This window comes from Andrena cerasifolii, chromosome 7 (assembly GCF_050908995.1).
Source record: "Andrena cerasifolii isolate SP2316 chromosome 7, iyAndCera1_principal, whole genome shotgun sequence".
Classification (NCBI taxonomy): Eukaryota; Metazoa; Arthropoda; class Insecta; order Hymenoptera; family Andrenidae; genus Andrena; species Andrena cerasifolii.
The window spans coordinates 10,006,670-10,028,921 of NC_135124.1; the positions used below are offsets into that span (position 1 = coordinate 10,006,670).

Sequence of the window (22,252 nt, forward strand, 5' to 3'; positions counted from 1 at the left end):
GATAAAAATGACCTTTTGGGTGCTTACAGTGCAGATATAAGAGTACCTAGTAAAAATTATTTCACTTAATAAAAACGAATATTTGACCATTTATTTAGTAATTGTTCTAAACAAATGCAATTTTATAGTTGAAGGTACCTTTTTAGAAATTTAGAAAAAATAGGAGGATAAAGCCCTGTTTTTCCTCTTTATTGACGTGTTTTGTAAAACGTGGACGTTTTAAAATTGGCCAAATGAAAATTAATTGAATGTAACGCTGCGTGCAATCACACCGGCTCGATTGGTCGCTCGGGTCGTGCGGTACTCGCAGATAACCCCTAAAGACTACAACATATCCAAGTTGCACCAAAATCCGAAATGTTACTCTGCAAAGTGTCCGACTTCGCGTGGAATGAGCCTTTAAGTAGTGACATCCCTTAAAAGTGTTACACCCCCACTCGCGTTACAAAATGAATCACATTTGACCACCCTCGTCGCTAATGTTCCCGATTCTCGCGGTCTCCTCGCCGAGCCAGATTCTCAGCCGTCCCCCTTTTCGTTTGCAATTGAAATGAAAAAGGCGACGATGCGACGGCATTAATGAAACGTCAGTCACATTTGCGTATCGCGATACCCAATCCCTTCCTCGCTCCTATCCAAAGAACAACGAGCGCAGGGGGGTAGCAAAGGTCGCGGTCGGCGGTCACGCGATAAAATAATTAAAAGCGTCCCTGCCCCTCGTTCCACGGGACGCGTTGGCGGTGAAAAGGTAATTATTATTCCGTCCGTCGCGGCGGAGGGACGCGAAACAGGGGCGCTGCGCAGGAAGACAAGGAAATGGACAAGTATCCTGCGTAGAAGCTCGAGAAGTCCTAGACCCTCTAGGGTGATCGTTGAAGACCGCAAGAAAAGTGCCGCTAAAAATCTAATAAAGCGAAAGAAAAAAAAAACACTCCGACGAATACGAAACAGTAGGTACGTACAAAACAGTCGAGGAACGTGAAGATGAAAGTATCCAAAGGCGCGGACTCACCCCCCTCTCCGTGGACGGGGAGAAGAGGCAATCGGCGACAATGAGAGAGTCGCGAAGGAGTCTGAATAAAACCGTCGGGAATGAACGTCAACCGCGAAAAGCACGGGACAAATCCGCGGAACGGAAAAAGGGGGAGTAGGGACGGGATAACAAGGGAGTCTACGTCGGCCGAAAATTTAGGAAGCCGAATAAACTAGGCAGAAACGCACGGGTCGTGGGGAGGCCGAGCAGCAGAAAGAAGTGGAGCGCATAAAAACGCAGCGAGGACGAGGATGCCGGGGCGGCAAGGAGAGAAAGGAAAGAAAAGGAAGGGCTTAATATCGTGTAACGTAATTTAAAAGTGTAATTGCTCTTGTCATGCTCGACGCTGAAGAGGAGAGCCACGGGGCGGGAGAGGAGGGGCTGGACAATGGCTCCAACCCTGGCGTAGCTACCGGCAGCGTAATAAGTTTTCATGCAAAGCGAACGTGGATTATCCAACCGTGAATGTGCCCGGGAATTATATTTCACGGGAGGAGGAAGCAGACTGTTACTGTTGCTATCTCCGTCCTTCTGCCTGCAACCCCTTCGCGCGGTCGCCCTTCCATTCCCACCCACACCCCTTCGGAGCGTTTCGTCTCTGGCTCCACTCTCCCATCCCTCGCGCCTCCGCCTCGGACTTGTCATAAATTACACGGGCAAACCGAGGCCAACGACAGGATTTAGCAGATTCTATAGGAGCCTGTAACTTTCCGCCCTGTCCCGTTTTGTCCTGCTCCGCGACGTTTCTGGTTTATGCGCGCCCATCCCCGGAGCCGGCCGTCTACAGGTGAGCCAATGCTACCCGTTGACTGTCGGGGGACGCGATAAATCGCCCAGCTACCCGGCTCAACAGCGATGCTACCCGGCTAGGCAGCTTTTGTTAACTTCGTCCGATGTATATATCTTCATTAGAAACCGGTCAGATTTTACCCGAAAGGAGTAAACTTGTTTCGCTCGGATAACACCCGCCGTGGACAGGCGACTGTAACGCCACTTAAGTTAAACTCGCCTCCCAAAGTGTCTTACCCCACGCGACGCATCGGCGCGAAGCAATATTCTCTGTACCTACCGAGAATCACGTAGGGTAGACCGGGTCGAATCGGATCACAGTTATTTCGGGTGAATCGGATCACTCTTTATTTTCATTTGAGTATTTTTATGATTATAAATGTGATAATTGTTTATATACAGATGATTAGTACGTACATAAAAAAAAAGCAATCAGGGATCATGGTGTCCAAAAAAAGGAATCTGTGATAAAAATTAAATTTAGAGAAATGACGAAAAAATAATTAAATTAATGGTCTTAAGAAGGTGGTATTGTATTTACTCTGGTAAAAATTTAATTCGTCCACTTTCAGAAGATTATCTGAGAAGAGTGATGCCACGAGAATTGTGCTGATAGAGGCGGCAAAAAACGGCAATATTCTTCCGATCTGTGTGCTGAGTAGTATCACTTGACTTCACTGTCATTAAATTAGATTTGTTTAAGTTAATTCTAAAGATTTTGTCATGAAAATTTCAGTCTTTTCAGAAATTGATAGGTTATCCGATTCGCCCCAAGTTTCGGGGCCAATCGAATATTTTTCACTTTTTGTTTTTTTGTTTGCAGAAAAAACACCTTATCTTTAATTTTATTTTCTATTATTAATCTTAAAGCCAAAGGTGTACTGATCACGAACATATAATAAAAAATTAGTTTTTTAATGTTTGACTAGTATTTTTTTACCGTCAAACACAAAGTGATCCGATTCGCCCCGGTCTACCCTACCTACCGTGAAAAATCTCCCCTGCGTCATCCATTTTCCCGGTTTCAATCCAGAGACGAAGTGGCGCGGCGGGCCGGGGAATTGAATCGTGGTAACCTGGAACTGGCTCGCGAGCAACAGAGGGATAAATCGAACGGGCAGAGGGTCGAGGTCGCCGGGAAAAGGGGTGATAAGCCAGCGGCCAGGCCGAGGCTAAGCAAGTCCCGGGAGTTTAGAGGAGAGACGCCCGGTAGACGGGCAGGGCGGGCGGACGGACGAGCGAGCAGAACGGGGTTGAAGTAAAGCCGCGAGAATACGGTGAGCGGAGTGAGGAGTCGGATCGCAGTGGGGTCCGCGTGCGAGGGAGACAGGGTGGGCCGAGGATCCGTGAAGGGACGAGAGGTGAGACATATGAAACGGACATGAACTTTGAGCGGCGCAAGAACAAGCCTCTTGATGTCGGTGTCGGTGGGGCGCGCTGGTGTGGTGGAGAGTCAGTCTGTTCCGGTGGTGAATCGACGATGGTGTGCTGGTGGAGGAGAACAGAGTGGAGGGTGGGGTCGAAGGCGGCGGCTCCAGACTGGAGACCCAGGTCGATATCAGCCTCGAGCAAACCAGACATCTACCGACCATTCGCAAAACATTCACCTCAAGTGTCCCCGGCAATGCCCTTCTCTCTACTACTCGTGCACCCTCAATACGCTGCAGCTCCCTCGCGGTGCAGCCGCGGGGGTGCAGTCGCGCCCTCCGCCGCCGTCCACCGACCACCCTCCGCCCTCCACTCCCCTAGCTGCACTCTTCCTCTCGGGAGATAACCTCCGGACGGAACTGAAATCGCATTAACGATCGCTTCACGGGTCACTTGCTCCACGGCTTTTCCTCGTCATTTTCTTTATTTTCCCCGCCGTCCCGTGAGCGGGGATTTAATCGTCGGTCCACCCTACCCTCCGAGGAGTCACGCCAGTCACGATAATCAAATAACGTCCATTCACGTGCCTGACGGCCGTGTTTGCTCTTTGTCGGAGGAGCATCTTCAATATTTCTCGAGTCGCCGGAACCGTGATTTTCCAGCAACAGATTCGCGACGGTAATGAGTATCAATCTCTTGTCGCGGATCTGTTGGGGGACAGTGATCGATGCCGGCGAGAAAACCGGTGGAACTAGTCGCGTGACAAATCACCTCGTTGCCTTACGCAAATGTAATAACGCTTTTTTACCCGGGACGTGTCGATAAATTCGTATTACCGGCGTGTTTATTCGCGAATTATGGGTTGACGGGAGCGCTAACACTCGCGTCACTTTCAATTCCCGAGGATTAAATGCGAGGGGATTCTGTTCGCAGAGTTTGGTTACTTGATACAGACACTTCCAGGGCTGTGTATTAAGAGCTAGGAAAAGTGCGTTTAAATGCTTAGTCCCGCAGGGAAATGTCCGTGTAATTGAGGAGCGAATGGGGGTGATTAAACCTAAATAGGGGAAGCAGCTGCTTAGCTTGCACCATTTACCCACGGAGGGTGTTAATATTATTTAAGATAATTTAGCGGGATTTTGTAAATAGGTCATTTTTACGAATTTAAAATTGTTTCCTTGACCACTGCTGCAGTTGCAGCACTTCTTAGATGGTACATTTAAAGTCTTGGGGAACTTGGATGCATTGTACACCAACGAGAAAGCAAGTTGCAGTGCGATAAACGAAGAGAAATTGGCCCAACTTTGTTACGCGTTATAAACATCCATCTACGCTTCTGGAAATTAGGATTCACACCTGGCGTGGATGGTTGCAACGTTATTGGAGACGATATCCTTTAGTCGCCTTCCGGATATCACGCTCGTCAGGTGGGATTTCCTCGGTGGAACGAAAGGGGAGAGGCTTGCATCGCGTGAGCAACGAACGGACTGGCGGTCTTATTCATCGTGGTCGCATTAACGTTCATAAACTTTGAGCGTACCCGATGCCATATTTCAAGTTAATGAGCGCAATAAATTTATACGTCGCGGTAGACTGGCAGGCAGACAGGGAGATTGAACGGCGCGGAGAGGGTGACCCGACAGAAGAGAAAAAAAAGAAGGGAAACGAGCGGGCAAGTGGACGGCCGGATAAAGAAAGGAGAAAATCGCGGGAAGAAAATAAGAAGGAGAAACGTGAAAACTAACGAACAGAGGACATAGAAATTAAACGACGATGGGGCAACAAGGGAAAGTAATTGGACGTGAAAAAAGGGTTCCAGCACAGCGAGGAGGAGAAATTATAAAAGAGAAAATTACGGAACGTAAGAGCACAGGTGAAGTTAAAGTATAAGGAAGTAAGGTGGAAAGACGTGATAGCCAGGGGGTTGGATGTTGTGAAAATAAAAGGTGGATGGAAGGAAGTAACGAGTAACAGTAATTGGAAAGGAAAATAAAAACTCCGGCCGGCGAAATGGGGAGAAATTGCGAGTTAAGGAGGACGGAGAAAGAGGGTGTACATACATACAGGCGACCGATATCCGTTTTTATTAATAGAAATTCAATTTGAACGGAGCAAGCTCGGCAATTCGGAGAGAATCGAATTATCCGCGGAATTATCGAGAGTGCACGATATCCGTGCACGACCTCTGTGTGTGTACGCGTAATCTGTAGTCGGGACACGTTTTACACGTCAAGTACAGTTCGCAGCGACGAGAGTTTCGTCGACGATATTTCCCAGCATGAAAATGTAGCTACCTTAATTCCGTTACTGTCAAACGTCGGGGTAGCTGATGTTGTCTGTTCGTTAAAACGTTCTGTATCCGAGTAATTTCAACCCCCTTGCTCCCCTGTGCTTTTTTCCTTGATGATGCGCGATGGGATTTAATATACGCGAATTTGAGAAATCCTTGGATTCGTGGACGAGAAACGGGAGCACAAAGAAGGCTGAAATGTCAAGTCTGTTGAGTCGTAATTTTGTAATTGCAGATATAATAAAATAAAGTGGTCACCTTTTCGACAGTGAATTATGTTACAATAATACTATCTTGACCATTGATTTCGAATGGCTGTTCAATTTTATTTCAACCGCAATCTTTCGACTTCTACTCAAGTAGTCTAACTAACTTTCCTAACAAAGACAGTAGTTGCACAGGAATTTAGTGAGGGCTAAAGAGTTGGAAGAAAGTTTTAATTGTTACTTCTTAAAAGTATTTACGTAGTTTGTTAATTGGGGTGAACACCAAGAACGCTGTTCACGTTTTTCTTGATAAGAGAATGCCGATCTACGTGCAAAATTTTTTAAGTAGACTCAAGTACTAGATATGCCACAATGAAAATTGTTTGAAATGAAAGTTGCTCCGATTAATTTCGATTAATAAGGATTACACCCTCCGGTGCCCTTTCAATATCCCTGCAGAAAGGAATCACGACACAGAGAAGACACGCGACGCCAGTGCAATCAATGATTGAATCTGCGAAGTCGACACACCTCGAATTCGGGTGTGCGTCCTGGGCTCATTTAATTTAATCTATTCAGCATCGATTAAATGTGTGCCACGGGCACGGTACAAATTGGTTCCCGTCATCCTCGGGGGACAAGCAAAGTCCTAGGATTCCAGCGAAATTCCGTCGAAGAAATTCCAGAGACACTGGAATAATCTCCCCGGCCGGAGTCTGCAGCCAACAAAGACGCAAACAGACCCGCTAGGATTCCGCGTTCGCGATGTACTGCACGAACGGTCATAAAATTCCAGCGAACTGTAAGAAAGTCGATCGATTTCTCCGGCGGTGCTCTTCATCCAGGACCGTTTGCCGATTACAAAAGGGATCCGTCGCGAAATCCACCCCCTCCTCCGGCGCCGACCACCATCCCACCGGTCCTTTTCTCCACGAAAACTTTGTGGTTCGCCAGTCAGCGACCGGATCCTTTTCCACCGAGACACCGTACAAGATTACTTTCTTTGTACAAGCTCGAAGTTCGTTTCTCCGCCCGATGGCTGCAGTCGATTACAAAGACCGCTCTTCGAGGCCCCGGCTCTTTTGTGCCGCTGCTTCTCGTCGTTTTAGCCGCGAAAGTCGTGCCTCCCGTTCCCCACCGGTGGCCATCGGCTCCCTCCGCCTCTGTGTCTCTTCTTTTGCGGGAATTAATCGGCGACGGATGCTCCGGCGTGCTCGATTGGAAATTAAAAATCGTCGAGTCCCTTAAAGGGCGACTTTGAACCGCGCCTGGAATCCGATGCAGCCGCCAGACGCGGCGCTTCCTGGTGCGCGAGGGGTCGAGTGATATGAAGCCGGCTTAACGTTGCCTTAATTTCACTTCTCCAGAAATCGTTGCAAGGTACACGAATAGAAGTGCGTTGAAAGAAATCACTAAAAGTGTCGAAGGGACTTATTAAGGGAGTGTTTTAAAGATTCATCGCGGTGAACGTGGGATCGCGGCTTAAGGCTGACTGAAACAGGTTAAAGGTCTAAACACACTTATCAGTTCCGTGAATGAACTGTGTCGTCGCACACTTATCAGTTCCGTGAATGAACTGTGTCGTCACGGAACTGATAAGTGCGTTTGGACCTTTAGGCTTCGATGTAGCGTTGCAGGAGAGCGAGAGGGCCGATCGTAAATCCGGGATGTTTCGAAAGCCGATCCGAAATGGCTGACGGCGAGTGAAAGGGAGGATGAGGGAAAGAGAGGATGCAAATTCATTAAAGCAAATTACTTACGCACGGGCTTAAACAAGGTGAGCTCGATGTAATAAAAGGATACTCGCTTACCCTTTGTTAACGTCATGGTGCAACTCGTGCGTTCGCTTAAGCACTCGCTAATACATCCAGCCGAGACAGAGCCGAGCCATTCGGGCCCGTGGCGGTGATAATGAATAGCGACAACTCCATAAACTAACTCCTCTCTCCCTCTTCAGGGACAGAGGGAAAGGAGAGAGACAGCGGAACGATGCCGTCGAGTTTGGATGCGGCAATGACGAACACGATGCTGAAGCACGGAACTGTGAGATTAGAACTGAGCGTTCCAGGAGACTACAATGACTGCACGGAAATGCAATCCCGTCTGAATATGTGTGTTTTGCCGTTGCTTTGGAGCAAGACGACGAAACGAGCGAGGTCCTGCTGCTTCCAGCGTCGAAAATGTCGGACGTAGAATTTAAACGAGATTTCACGGCTTGAATATCGAGACCACACGATTACACTGTCTGGGGAGTACATAATGTAATAAGAAGCTTGACTATTTAGGTTAGACCAGATCAAGGAATACCGCATCTTTGGGAATTTATTTTAAAGTGACAAAAATACAGTTTTCTTTGAATAATATATATTTTTTTTTCAAGTTTTCATTAAAAACAATAACGACGGCCGAGAGTATACCATGACGTGTACGTTATTTCTGATGAACAGGTTTCAGAAACAAAATTTTTAGCAATAGGATATTAATCAAAACTAAGTAAGGTGTTTATAGACGTTCAATTTTTACCTTCCATTTTCTGCCACACGAACCTGAGCTTTTCGCTTCAAAGTGTAGCTATTTGTTTTATTTCGACCAATCGAAAAAATTAATTTGTTAAAATTTTATTTCAGAAACCTGTTCATTAGAAATAACGTGCACCGCCTAGCTTCGACCGCCATATTCGTTTTTAAAAGAAAACTTGAAAAAAAATCGAATATATTAATCAAAGATGTTTCTATCTTCATTGAAAAATTTCAATTGAAAAAGCTGTTTTTGTCGCTTAGAAGTAAATTTCCAAAGATACGGTATTTCTTGACCCGGTCAAGGCGGTCTAACCCCTCACTAAACCATAAGTTCTCAAAGACAGTTCTACAGGATTAAGCTAACTATCAAAAAAGTTGTTCAATTTTTTACTAAACAAAATCTCGATTCAAAACGCGAATGACTAGACGAGTCCATTAAAATCTCCACGAAGCTAAGACAGAATCTGATTCTACTTTAATTCAAACAATCCCCCTAATTTATCAATAATTTGTCGTCCCCGTCGCCGTGCCCCGCGGCCCCCCTCTGTTCTCACCGTCAACGTCGTAATTCCCGTGAATTCAAAGCAGAGCTCCCATGGTCTCTGTGCAAAGTTGCTCGAGGAGAGCGCGAGGGAGCGTGGCTTCGTCGGCGTGGCTGCGGGAAACCGAGAAATCTCTCCGTGCCTCGATGATTCCGCGCGTCGTACACGCAACAATAGGCGGAAACGTCGAGCGTTACAAAAGGAGCATCGCGAGGGAGTGAACGCCGGACAGGAACGGGGCCCGGTGGCCCGATAAAGAATCGGTTCTCGAATCAAAGGTTCTCGGGGAAACGTTGTTGCTCCCTGTCTCCCGCATATGGTGCTCAGATCGCCGATAGTTACGGTGTCTGACCATTGTAATTGGGTATTCGCGAACACGAATGTCCGTTGCCCGCGCGTACAGATACGATCGATTTGATTTTTCGGCGGCGCATCGGCTTTCGGTCTTTATTCCCGGCCGGCCAGACTCGTTTTAATTGCTTCTGTTTTGATCGAACGCTCGCCAATGGACACGGGCGCGCGATTAATTGGACGTGGCTCGCGAAAGGAGCGAATAGCGTGGCGAAATGACAGAGGGGGCAACGTTTGAAGAGAATGTTGCGGCGTATTAAGAACGTGGCTACCGCATGGAAAAGGAGGTACAGGAATTATTGACTCTGTCACTTGAAGCTAGATTCGATCAACTTTCACCGCGTGATTACAGATCACCTGCCAGCGAACGAGAGGAATGGACCGGCTCGGTGTCGCTTGCATCCAAAGAATCGTTGGAAAACAAAAGGATAAGTAGAGCGAAAGATTACACGATAAGCCGTATCCGCGATGCTAACCGAGCGACGTTATCAATCCTCGGCACGCTCGTTACACCCTGCACGCCTATCGGGCACCAACGATTCAATTAAATTCGTCATATGCCGCTGACCGATGATAAACGGCCAACGTCTTGGCGAACAGACGAGTCTCGCCGCGATTATGGTAATCCGCTGACGTCCCCCGAGTCCCTCCTGATATTTCAGGCCGAACGTTATTCAGGAGCGTCTCGAGGACGGAGTCGAGATGCCTTTTTCCCGGCGGCTGCAGATTTCACTTGGCGTGCACCGTTTCCTCTTATTCTTCCTCCGGCTGTGGTCTTCTTCTTCAAATCACGCGACGTCCAGATCCTCGGCAGCCTCGTTGTCCGTGGCTAGATAGGGAGGTTTGCATTGCAGATTCGAGAACCGATACAATCTGGCCGGCCTGCTGCCAGAACCGAGCAGACGTCTTGGTTACTCTCAGCGCTACGCGACGCGAATCCGCCCCAGCCACGAGGAATCGAGGTTTTCTGCATACGTAACGGAAATCGCGATGATCACGGGTCCGCTTTATGGCGTCTACTTGCCGCTGGTTGCGGACAGCAATGGTCAGTCATTCGAAAATCGCTGAATTCTCGAGTAATTTCAATTGAACACACGTGTCTGTGTAGTCGCTATCGCACGCGAGATTAAGTTATGCTGTGATGTTGATTTTGAACGAAACGGGGAATTACGATGATTTATAGTAGGTTTCTATTGAATACGTTCTAATCTTGAAATAGCAGGTCCACTGGATACAGCTTCCTTCGCAATTTGGAGTTTATGATTCTTCTACAGAAAGATGACACATGAAAAGTAAAGGGAAAACAAGGAACGAAATCAAGTTTTAAAATTTTAGTTCACCATCAAAATACGTTATACATCCCAGAATCATTAAAAATCGACATTCCCTGTTTTTCACGTTGGTGTCTATCAAAGCAGCAGATTGCTTTGCTCGAAGTTTCGAATCGATGCATCCGTACAGACGTCAAGCGTCGCGCGAAAATCTCTGTGGACGGTGTAAGGTACCGCACGCCAGCGGGCATAAGCAGTTTACAGTGTTTACACCCGACATCTTTATCAACGCGCAGCGGACACGCGTAACAATCAGCTGCCCGTGTTAATCGAAAGCCATTAGTCCCCCTCCGGGATGATCGATAATTCGGTGGATCGAGGAGAATCGTCACCGACGGACCGACTGTGACCAGGGGGCGGCCGGGTCCCCGATAATTGGCCGATAAAAGCGGTAAACCCGGCTGTATCGAGATTACATTGTAAGTGCGCCGCTCGGCGCGGCAGATATGCAAATGATTATTAATTACTGGCGCGTCGATCGCCATGTCGTCGAACGGTAGCCGGCATCGATGGTTTGCGCGACTATGAATTCCTTCACCCGGTCGACCGATGCCGGATGATAAAGTTTAATTAAGGATCGTATTAACGCGCGGCGGATAGAAACGCGACGGGGATGGTATAAGCAGCGGCTGAGTGAGCGGTTAGCGAGCAGGTGCACGGATAATTATACGCTTTCCTCCTATATCGTCGCATGCTACCGGAATAATTAAGCAAAACTGATGAGGGGCCCCCAGCCACTACACCCTTCCCCTCCCGGCGCCCTTGTCCAGCAGTTTGCTGAATTTTTAATTTGCGCGCCGATGCGCCGCCGCGCACCCTCCAAATTAACGTTGTTAATGCTGCCGACCTGCGCGAGCGTATCGCCGAGGCTTATTGGCGCGCCGATGATAATTACGCTCGGTTAACCGGTTAACTCTCGCTCCGCGGAGTAATCGTTTGTTGACGGGCCTAACTCGCCCTCCCTCTCTCACGCCCTTACCCGCCTACGTTTCACCGCGCTCGCTACGTTTTCGTTCTTGTTTCCCAGCGACCGAAGTCTGGCGGAACAATCGTTAGACGCTTCTCACGAATGAATTATTGAAACGATCGAGATAAAGGGAGCTCCGGGTGAGCCTGAATTTTTCATTACGCGCGTGCATGCATAATTCGGCGATCTTTCAACGATCCGCGCCGCGCCGGTAGCGCGGTCCCTCGAAAGTTTAACGACGGGCGTAATAGCGAGAGAGGATCGTTATAAATGACGTGTCGGATCGTTCCTTTCCATCTTCTTTCTCGTACGCTCTGCGTCCAGCGCGTTCCACATGCTCGGGATATTACGGAGGTTGCTTTAAGCGGGGGATGTAAAATTGAGGGGGTCCGGGGTTAATCTCTGTAACTGGCAGGGGTATGAAATTTCTAGGGGCATTTAGGGATTAATTGGTCTCTCGCGTTTGATACGAACACGGTTTAAACGACGCTAAAGTATTGCTAACCTAATTTTAACGAGCCAATGATACGTGTCTGACCAAATACTGGCCGTTTCTACTCGCGCATTCTGACTGAGGGCGATTGCGGAATGTCAAAGGCTGCGCGCATTTGTAGGAACTCGGGGAATCACTGGCCATCGTTCTAATCGCAAATAGCCACTACCAATAAGGCTCGTAAGCAATTGCAAATGGGCAATTAGGAACTCAGATTACACGCGATCTCAAGTCTTCGTAGATTACGTCGCTGCTATCGAAGAAGATCGAAGCTTTCCATTTTACCGAGTCCACCATTCACACATCGAGCACGTTGCCCGCGTGACGATTACGTTTCCACGAGGGAACGACAAATGAACGACCGGTGTTCAACCACTAGTTGTCCCTCTCGAAGCAAATCGTTCATTCCGTGAACTTTCACGGTCGAGCCGACGTGTCGTGGGATCGTCGGCGAGAAAAATGTTAAAACGCATTCTGCACGAGCGTCGCCGATTCGCCGTGCTTCTTCTACAGTCCTCCGCGCCTCCTCGAGCTCCGCTCCACTCTCTCTCTCTCTTCCCGCTCGGCGTTGCATGCACGCGCGCGTTTTCTCAGCATCATCGCTCGTGCAACACCGAGTATTGACTCATTGCGGCGAGGTACGCCGGCAGAGGAGATTTCTCCGGTCAGATTACGACAGGGAACATCGCTCGTCGTTTTGCTACACGACCTACGATTTACTCGCGCGACTCCGGCTACGACGTACGCGCCCCGAAGCGCTCTTTACGAGCCTCGTCCCTTCGATTCAGTCGTCTAGCCGCAAAATACGGCTGGAGATTTATTCGAATCGCGCCTCGTCGCGGGACGATTTAAATCCCGATTGTTCGTAGATCCTTCAGAGGACCTATCGTTTCCGCGAAGATAGACTCGATGCTTGTGCGAGAGAATGAAACCGAGGGGGTGGACTATCTGAAGAAATCTGAAGTCTAGTTCCTCGGTTCCTCTACGAAGGACCTAACAGCGGTTCTATCCGCATCCTGGTAATTCAACGAACACGACATACGAAAAACCTTCGTGACTACTCTACGGGAAGAATAACAGGAGACATACCTTGGGGTCGAAGTTGAAGACCTGTTCAGGTTTCAGCGGACACTCGAGGCCGCATTTGCAGGTTCCCACTGTCGTCAGGTACTCCTTCAGCTGATCCAGCGAACCCAGCGCTGTGCTGCTTGGACTGCAACAGAATAAATAGAAATTAGCGAACGAAGGAGAGCCCGGGAACGATGAAGGATGCGCGCTGAAAGATATAGTCACGAGTTGCGACGCGCGATAATCTTTCATCCCGCGGGTAATCGTATCGAAACTTATCTCCGAATCAATCCTTCGTATTCGCGTCTATTTTCTCTCGGATCGGACCAGTTTAACTCGACAGGAATAATAAAAGGTACCGTTCTCGCCTTCTTATCGTCCGTTTCCCATCGAGTTCTCGCCCATGAGACCTCCAGCACCGCGAGAGGGACGAGCTGGCGATATCAAAGATGAATCGACTCGCTCGTAAAGAAGGTGTAACAGGGAGGAAGAGGGTAGCCGATGTTTCGAGGGGATCGCCAAATAGGCGTTTCATAATTTCACCGGCCGCGTCGATGAAGCGCGAAGGGGGACGGTTTATTACCCACTGGCACCGGCTGTTTGGCGAGACCGGACAGTAATGGTCCGAGGACGTTTGACCAGCAACGAACGAATAACTCGGAGGGGAGCTTTGCCAATAATTCAAACTGGTCCTGAGAAACTGAAACGGTACCGTTGTCTGCACGGGGATGAATTACTGCGCTGCTTGGATTACTGGCACGTTCGCCGCGAGGATATTTCACGGCGACGTCGAACCTCCGATATTCATCACGATTCTTCTGTTATTACTAAAACACAGCCTAATTAAATGCCAGGGGGCTGCCACTCTCATCTGCGATTCTGGAACAGTGTTCCAACCGCCACCTAGGCGGTTCCAATTTCTTCGAACTAAAATTCAATATGGCCGTGATCACGTGTTCGTGAGTCGTCCGTAAAGGCTGGAACAGACACATCAATCCTGTCAACAATCTCATCGAAACATAAGTTTTAGAAAATCAGTTTCACCTTAGACCATATATACCTATAGACACGGCCTGCTCTATAGGAAGCCACGAGTCACAGTGAAGCAAAGATAACCGGCAAAAGTGACGTCACTTGTGGGCCAAAGATAATTCAAAATGGTGGATAGTACCTCATACCATATATAAAAGTGAGGTTATATATTTTTCTGTGAATATTTTTTGAATTATTATTAATAAAGGTGCAAACATGTTGTATAAAGAATTGCAAAGGCAATGATTAAATCGCATTTTCGGAAATATTTATACATCGCTGTAACTTCCATCATTACTTTGCCCACATGTGACGTCACGTAGATGATTTAATCTTTGCGCCAAAACAGTTATCTGAAGCCGTGTCTATAAGTATGTATGATCTTAAGAGTTTGACAGTAACAGGTATGTATATAGTTGAATATATATTTTGAATGTAGTATATGTCGTGACATATGTCGCGACATAGCTCTGTAAAAAACATTATAATTTAAAAAGATATACTACATTAAAAATATATATTCAACTATATACATATATGTGACTGTCAAACTGATTTTATAAAACTTATTTTTCGATAGGATCCTTTGGATTACGTACGGTACTAGCTCGCCTCAATCAACAACTCACAAATGCCATGCAAAGCATATCAATGGCGTACATAGGCTGGTTCAGACACGTCTAGTGTTTTAGTCGAGTAGCAAGTAATTTACTAATTTACCGCGTGTGGACGCTAAAGTTTAGTTGAGTAGTTTAATAAAATAATGGTGAATTACTAAATTACTCCCTACTCGACTAAATTACTGGACGCGTCTGTTCCAGCCTGACGAGTCACGGACTCGTGATCGCGGCCATATTGAATTTTAGTTCGAAGAAATTGGAACTGCCTAGGTGGCAGTTGAAACACTGCCCCAAAATCGCAAATGAGAGTGGCAGCCCCCTGCTAAATAGCCGACTCGTGTGTTCCGTAAAATATATTTAGAAGCGCGCTTAAAATTGAATTGAACTCGGCAGATTCTGACGCGAGACCAACACCGACTGGTTCAAACGGTTTGCCCTCGAGGTGCGCCGGCGAAGTAAGAAGAAGCGTGCCCCGAAACGCTGATTAACACCTTCAATCTTCGCGCTCCGAACTCTCCGCGCCGGGTTTTTGCCCTCGTTAGCAGTTTCATTTCGCGCGGCCAGCGGGTGTAATTGAAATTCCGCAATTAATCCGGGGGCACGGGTCGTCATAACGACGGGAGGTGAGAAGGGGGAGGACGGCGCTCGTATAGAAAGACGAGTTCATCACCTATCGCTCTCTGACGTCCACCTGACGAGCAGCTAATTCGACGGAGGGACGGACGGTGGATCTTCGGCTCCGACGGGTTCGGGTCTTGGATCAACGAGCTGAAACGTAGGCAGCCTAGCCGCTTGTATATTGATTACCCTATAGAGAGACAGAGAGACTTTGTTTCGAGGGGTACTTTGCAGCTTCCTAAACTAATAACCCCAGGCGCTTCATCCCGCCATTATAACCCCGAGGGAGGGCTCGCTTTTCCCGTCCCGGCGCCCCCTCCTCCCAGACCCCCTCCGCAGGAATTCTCCTGGCAATTATTTCTCGTGACAACAAGACGAATTCGTGCAGCCAGGTTCTCGCGCTAATTTGCGCCGGATTCGATTTGTTCGTCGCGGTCCCATCTTGCCCCCACCCCTCTTCTCGCCCACCCTTCCCCGCAGTGAATTATGAAACGCATATTTCCACCTCGTCGCGAGTTGGCCACGAATTATTATCGACCACGGGCAGGAAACTAAGGTGAAGCGTTTTATCCGCTGGTTTGTAGGGTGAACGATGTACCTAGTTGATTATCGCTGAAGGGGGTGGAGAAGTAGCTGGTGACTCTGCTGTGGTAGCTTTGTGGAAACGGGGCTGGCTTGTGAAATAGATTAATCGTGCACCCGAGTGGATTAATTGATTAGACACTATGTTTCCAGACAATGAGAAGAATTTTATAGTAGAATGAAATGTGTAACTCATCTTGTGAATGATTAAAGTAAAAGATAATATATCGACAGCGATCTGTTTTTCTTTTATTTTTTGGGTCACTCTTTAGATTCTCATTTTAAAAAAAATTGTTATATATTTATTTTTTTTTCTGAAAGTAGTCACATTCATTTAAATTAGCTGGGCATAATAAGCTGGAACGCATTACGCGACCCCAGAGTTTACCGTTCGAAAGTTTTTAGGCGACAAACACACAAACACTCTCTACTTTATACATTAAGATACCTAGATATACCGCAACCAGTTATTTCGAATGTCGGCAACTACACCACAAAATTCGAATAAACGTAAACGGCGCCAAATTGGCCATTGCAGAGATAGAAACCCGATAATACCTACTTGCGATAGATACAAGGAATATGTTTGCAAAAAGCTCTCTACCTCCATTTGCAAGAACTGTCTTCGCTAATAATAAATTCACCATTTTGAAGTATTGAAAAAAAGTGTATTTCTAAGTAGTATAAATATGTATGACGCATAACCAATTTTGTAAATCACAAGTTATTTTGTCTAAGTACCTAGTTGGTAGAAGCAGCTATACATTTTAATTGTCGGCAATTCTAGTGTCAAGCGAATAACGAAGTCCCAGCAGTGTATACCCGCTCGAGGAAAGTGCATGTCTGAAAGGGACAACGAACTGTTTTCCACGTTAAGATCGCGGTATGGACTGACTGTCAGTGTTGCACGCGTGCTGCTGACAAGGCGTGACGTTACAACGGTCAGGTTCTCATAACCCTTGACTCGTGTCTATGCATGCACCCGATGCTGGGAATGCTGTCGACGCGTGGACTATGCTTATCTGCGATCTATGAACGGTTTACCCTTCGCACAGGCTTTTTCCGCGAGAAACCGCGCCACGTGCTCGGCGGAACGAGAGCCGGACGCCTTTTGGACCGAACGTGGGAAGCCGATCCTCGCTTCGGTTACGAACTCGGTCGAATTTCATCCTCTCTATAATCCTTTCGGCTGCTACGCCAGCCGCACGAGCAGCCGAGTATCCGCGGAAGCGAAGATCACCAGCGATAAATCGCGGAAGGCAGGTCGCAACGCTAGATATACACCGTCGCGTACCAATTGGAATTGGCTCGTAATTCGCGGCCATTCCGACGGATGGCTTCGCCCCGATAATTACCGCCGCGCGATAAATTTATGACAGCAATAATTTACGCGGGAACTGCGGCCGACTGGCTCGATAAAGGGTGATTAACTATAAAACGAAGCCCGCGGTGGCCCGGCGTGACACGCGGCCGTCTCGTTTATGCGCGATCGAATTTTAAATTATCGGGGGGGGGGGGGCCCTCGATTTTCCAGAAACTACCAGAACGCTCGCGTTCGATCCCATTTCGGATATGATTAACGAGAGGCTGGCGGCAGTAAGCGGGGTATTAAATGCTTGAGACGGAAGTTTGCGCAGCTTAATGCCTTAACACGTCGCCGGCTGGTAACCCGTTAAGCGGCCAGAACGCTGGACAAAACGCTCCTCCGCGAGCATCCTCGGTTTCCCATCGACGGCCGAGGGTTGGCCAGGCTGCGTTCGGCCGCGGCACGAAACCACCGCCACAAATCAATAATCCCATTCGCAAGATCGTTCGTGCCCGATCAATTTCGGTGTCCATTACGCCTCGAAGAGAGCGGTCTCTATCCGCGGGCCTGCGGCGCGATATTATCTGACGGAACGCGCGGCAGAAGATCGGGTGAGAGGGCAGGGGGGGGACCAGCGAGAGCCACGAAGCCAGGGGAGGGGACTAGGGGGTCGAATAATTTTCGACCACGAAAAGTGAAACGTTAACGGCGCCCGATCACGAACCGCTCGTTTCCTTCGGCTGTTTTGCACTTTTGTGCATGCGAGTCGAACCGATCGGGACCGGCAACAATCCGGAGAGGGTACGGGGGGGGGGGTAGCGGGGAACCATTTCGCAAGTTGGATCAGGCGCAGATTGCAGTCATTTGCTGGCATAAATTGCACGGCCTGGCGATCGTCTCGCGCGGAGGAACGAGAGCCGTTATACGCGGTGCACGTCGAAAACGCCACGGATCGAGAAAAGATCGCAGAGTCCCTGGTGGCGCGGCGCCCTCTCGAGGAGCTCTCGCGGAACTATCGCCGATGCCAGATCGGCCCGAGGCGGAGCTTCGACGATGATTGCTCCGCCGGTGTCAAGCTCGATCCCGATTCATTTGGCCGATCCTCCTTGGTATTCCGGAAGATCTCGAGCGGCGAGCTTCTCTCTGGAGCACGCGAACCGGGGGGTGATTACGTTCGGGTGGAGTATTGACAACGGAGGGGGGAGTAACAGACGGCGTTCGATACTCCATTCCGTGCCAACGGATTGATGCTTGGCCACTTTTGCTAGAATTTAATCAGTGTTGGTTAAATCTTGACGAATCTTTAGTGCATTTCTTACTCTATACTCTCTCCTTTTTTTTTTAAATTAATTTCAGGGGTAGTAGAGGTAATTCTAAGCGAAGGTGAGTGCTAGAAAGCGAGAGCTGGTAGGTTGTCGCGAGTGTGATGCAGATAATAACAGGAAGCGCGAGTTTTATACCTCCATGGCACGCTGAATTATGAGTAAACGTTCTAAACTTGCAAACGCTCGCATGAATATTTATGACGGATTTGTTTCCCCCCGTAACTACGATCTTTCCCAGACTTTTTTACGACGGAACTTCGTTACACCAGAGTCACAGCTATCAACGGCAATGTACGCATTAGGCGATAAGATTATCGGGCCCGCGTTCCGAGGCGCGCTGATAAGAGCGCATAGCGTGAATTCTTGCTGAACGTAGGCATAGGTTATGCACGTCCCTTCTGCTGGCTATTGATCAGGTAACAATGGAACAATGAACCTTTCAGAGCAACGCGCGCAAGGAGGAGCTCTGTTACAATCCTTTCTCCGTCCAGCCGCAAACGTTTTGCCTTCTGACTCTTGTCTTCGCTTTTGCGTCACTCATTTTTCCACGGATCACTCTTAGAATCGTATCTAATGCGTCGTCGCCGGAGTGGAAATGTACAGCTGCTGGGAAAATAAGGAATAATTTGTCGCGACAAGGGACGCACAAGTGTTCCTTTAAAACGGTCGTGAAACCGTTGCTCCCTTCGTAAAGCGCGCGCCAGGTTTACGGCGGAGATTGAGATTAAAATAATTGTTTAACGGCTGGTACGCGTGTACGTCAGAACAGGTAAGAGCTTTTCAATGGCGGCGTATTCATTCCGTAGATTTATCGTTGCCGCGTGAAATGCTGTTTATAATGCTCGATCGATCATACGTTTGCATATTAACGCGCGCCGGCGTGCGCCCCTGCGTTTGGAAATATAATGAACAACAAACGGCGACGTTAAGTGACGTTTCGTATAAATAGAAATAATTAATGCCCGTTTCCGAAAGGTTAATCCGCCGGAGTGAACGATGAAACATTGTTCTGGTGGCGATTTATCGGCGCGATAATATAACGGGGATAAAATTAATTCTAGGGCGCGGGACTTAAAAGGTGGAATATCAATTCGCGCTATCACGGTGCGCTGAAACGATGGAATAATATTCGCGCGTCGCAGCGCCGCGGAAAATATTTATTCTCGCCGGGGCGGAAAAATATTTGCCTTGGCGAGCGGTTTAAAATTGAAGCTAATGGAAATAAATACGACGAGCGCAGGCTCGACAACGGAAAGCAGCATGTTTATTACGAGAACGAGACAAACAGCTAAACAAAAAACATCCCCGCGCCGCGGGACCGGTTGGCGAAGTATTCGAGTCGTTTACCAGCCTGGATGAAAATATTAAACAGCAAATAAAATAAAATATCAGGGGGAGAGTGCATCTATATTCGACGACAGATTGCAAAGCAAAATCGCTAACGAGTTATCGACAACGTTCCCGGTAATAAACGTACCACTCAATTTTCATATTTACGCGGCTGACGATCGACTTCGTTTCGCTCTGATATTTGCAACCCTCGACGCATTCGAAGAAGCTCCCCCTTCGGCACAGTATCACTCTGCGCGCGTCGTGCACGTGGAAACGCCGTCTTTAAACCATCGACCAATTCCCTCGCGAAGAAGCATCTTCGGGGAATCGCTCGATGACAGCCGCAGACACAGCTGCGGATGTGAAACAACAGTCTTTTAGCGAACGATCACGCGAGACGATCGACTGAACCGCAAATTGGAAGGAGCTGCAAAGACACCGAGGGTCTCGATTCAACTCGATGAATTCCATCGCTTCCCAGAGTCGTTATTCCTTGAGAATCTTAACGAACGAAACTATGAACTTCTACGCGGACCAAGCGCGTAATATAGACGCTACTATGACCACTTGCAGAACGGGTGCAACACCATTTTTGACAGTTTTTATATTACGAATGTCTACACCGTTTTTTGGTGCACATTGATCCAAATTTTATTGCAAATTTTTAAACCAGCGCCCACTACTGTTTTGCGCAATATTTTTATTCTCAGCGTTTGCAGACTTGAAAAATTCGCCAAAAATAGAAATAAAAGGTTATCAACTCAATAACTACTACTTACTGTATGAAAATATATATATTTCAATTAGTGTTCTGCTTTTGATTTTAAGTCGAGGCGATAATTTTATAAACAGTTTTTTTCTAATTTACTTAAAGTTGGTAAAGTCGAAGCTGCACCCCTCTCGCTGAAAGGTCCTCATTTCCTCGGGTGCAATGAGAAAGCTAGCAGAAGAGGGATCAAGGCGTCCGAGTACGGCCGTTTCTCTCTTTTCCCGACGAAGAGACACGCTGGTAATTCGAATCACCGATCGGCCGCGACACGCGATTAAACTAATTTCAGGACACGCGAGCGCGAGGTGTCGTATTTTATTCGAGAGATTCAATTACAGCACGCCACGGGCCAGCCAGCCAGCCAGCAAGCCGTGCACCCCCCCCCCGCGTCCGCCGGGCCGACATAATTCTCCGGCCGACGGAAGGCGGAGTTGCTTAAGCGTGAAAACGGCATAATTCCCGCGAAAATTTAGGGCTTTATTTACTCGCCGCAAATGGAATTTTCCTGGTCGGCGTGCGGGGGGTTCTCCGTCGCGCAACGAAAAAAGAAACGAAGAGATTTCTGCCGGCGGCGCGGCTAATAAACAAGACTTACTGCCAACTTTACGACGACGGGGGCCCCAGGTGCTCCGAGCACCCCCATGCGTCAGCCTCTTGTTCCAAGGAGCTTATCAATCGGCCGGGAGATGCAAACCACCGCGGCCCGGCGGAATTACGACAAACGACCGTGCAAATCAGCCCCCGAATTCCCCCGCAGCCACCGAGCTAGCTGCTGCCGTCCCCGTTTCCCTGACAAACTTTACGGGCCTTTAGCGATTCATTTAACGGCTGATGCGTACGCCTCGGAAGCGATACGGGGGTGACGCTTGTCACGGTTGCTTTCCAACAGATAACGCGTCTCTTCCGGATGTGGCAAGCTTCGCGAACGTTTAAGGAAAAATAGGATCGACGCATAAATAGGGTCAAGGCACGTGATAGAAATTTCAGAGCTCAGACGCATTAATTAATTGAATTAGAGGAAAGGAAGCAGGGAATTGCGGCGTTCTATTTCGCTACGTTCTGAACGAGTAAAGGGGCCCTCTTGTGAATATAAATCGCGCTCCGCATCTGTTGTTTCACATTAATGCTACCCGTGCACCGGTTCGCGAATCGGCAGCTCGGAATATCCGGGCCAGGAGAAAAGGAGATAATCGATCGCGGAGTATCGGCGGTCGGTTAATTTCGCGTGATCGCCGGCAACCTCGTCTACGAACGAGCTACGAACGTAGCTCTCCTTTTTCACCGTCCCTCTTCCTCTCTCCGTCGACAATGGCCTGGCCGTGGTCCCGGTGATTATGGCTGGATGAAAAATACAACCGAGCCCGAGAGACGGGAGGGTATAATTATTATTGAAAACCAGCGACGGTCCTCTTTCCCTTTCGGCGCGCCGTTTGAAAAAAACCCACCAGCCGTTGAAAATTTCCCTTCTAATGAGGTTTATCGGCGAGAGGAGAGCTCCGAGACTTTTGAAAGGGACGGATCAACCCCGGCGGATCGCATCCGCGAGGAGGATTTAACGCGCGTCGTTTCCCGACGATCTTTCAAGCAATTTGTCGCGCGGAATCCGTTCGGCTAGACACAATCGAGCCGACGAATTAGGAATCTCGCGAATTACCTGCCGCGCGCGTGAATGAATCGCAGTGTGTTTATGTTATGTTCGGGATGAGGGAAA

At 48.3% G+C, this 22,252-nt stretch overlaps 1 protein-coding gene across 7 annotated transcripts in view; it reads right to left on the reverse strand.

Annotated features, from left to right (window-relative positions):
• Positions 1-22,252, reverse strand: part of LOC143371590 (uncharacterized) — a 265,689-nt gene that overhangs the window by 75,220 nt on the left and 168,217 nt on the right. For all 7 annotated transcript variants that reach the window (XM_076816911.1, XM_076816910.1, XM_076816912.1 and 4 more), the window contains one exon: positions 12,979-13,102. In XM_076816911.1, the coding sequence (XP_076673026.1) occupies positions 12,979-13,102 (124 nt within the window). The remainder of the gene's footprint in view (positions 1-12,978; positions 13,103-22,252) is intronic.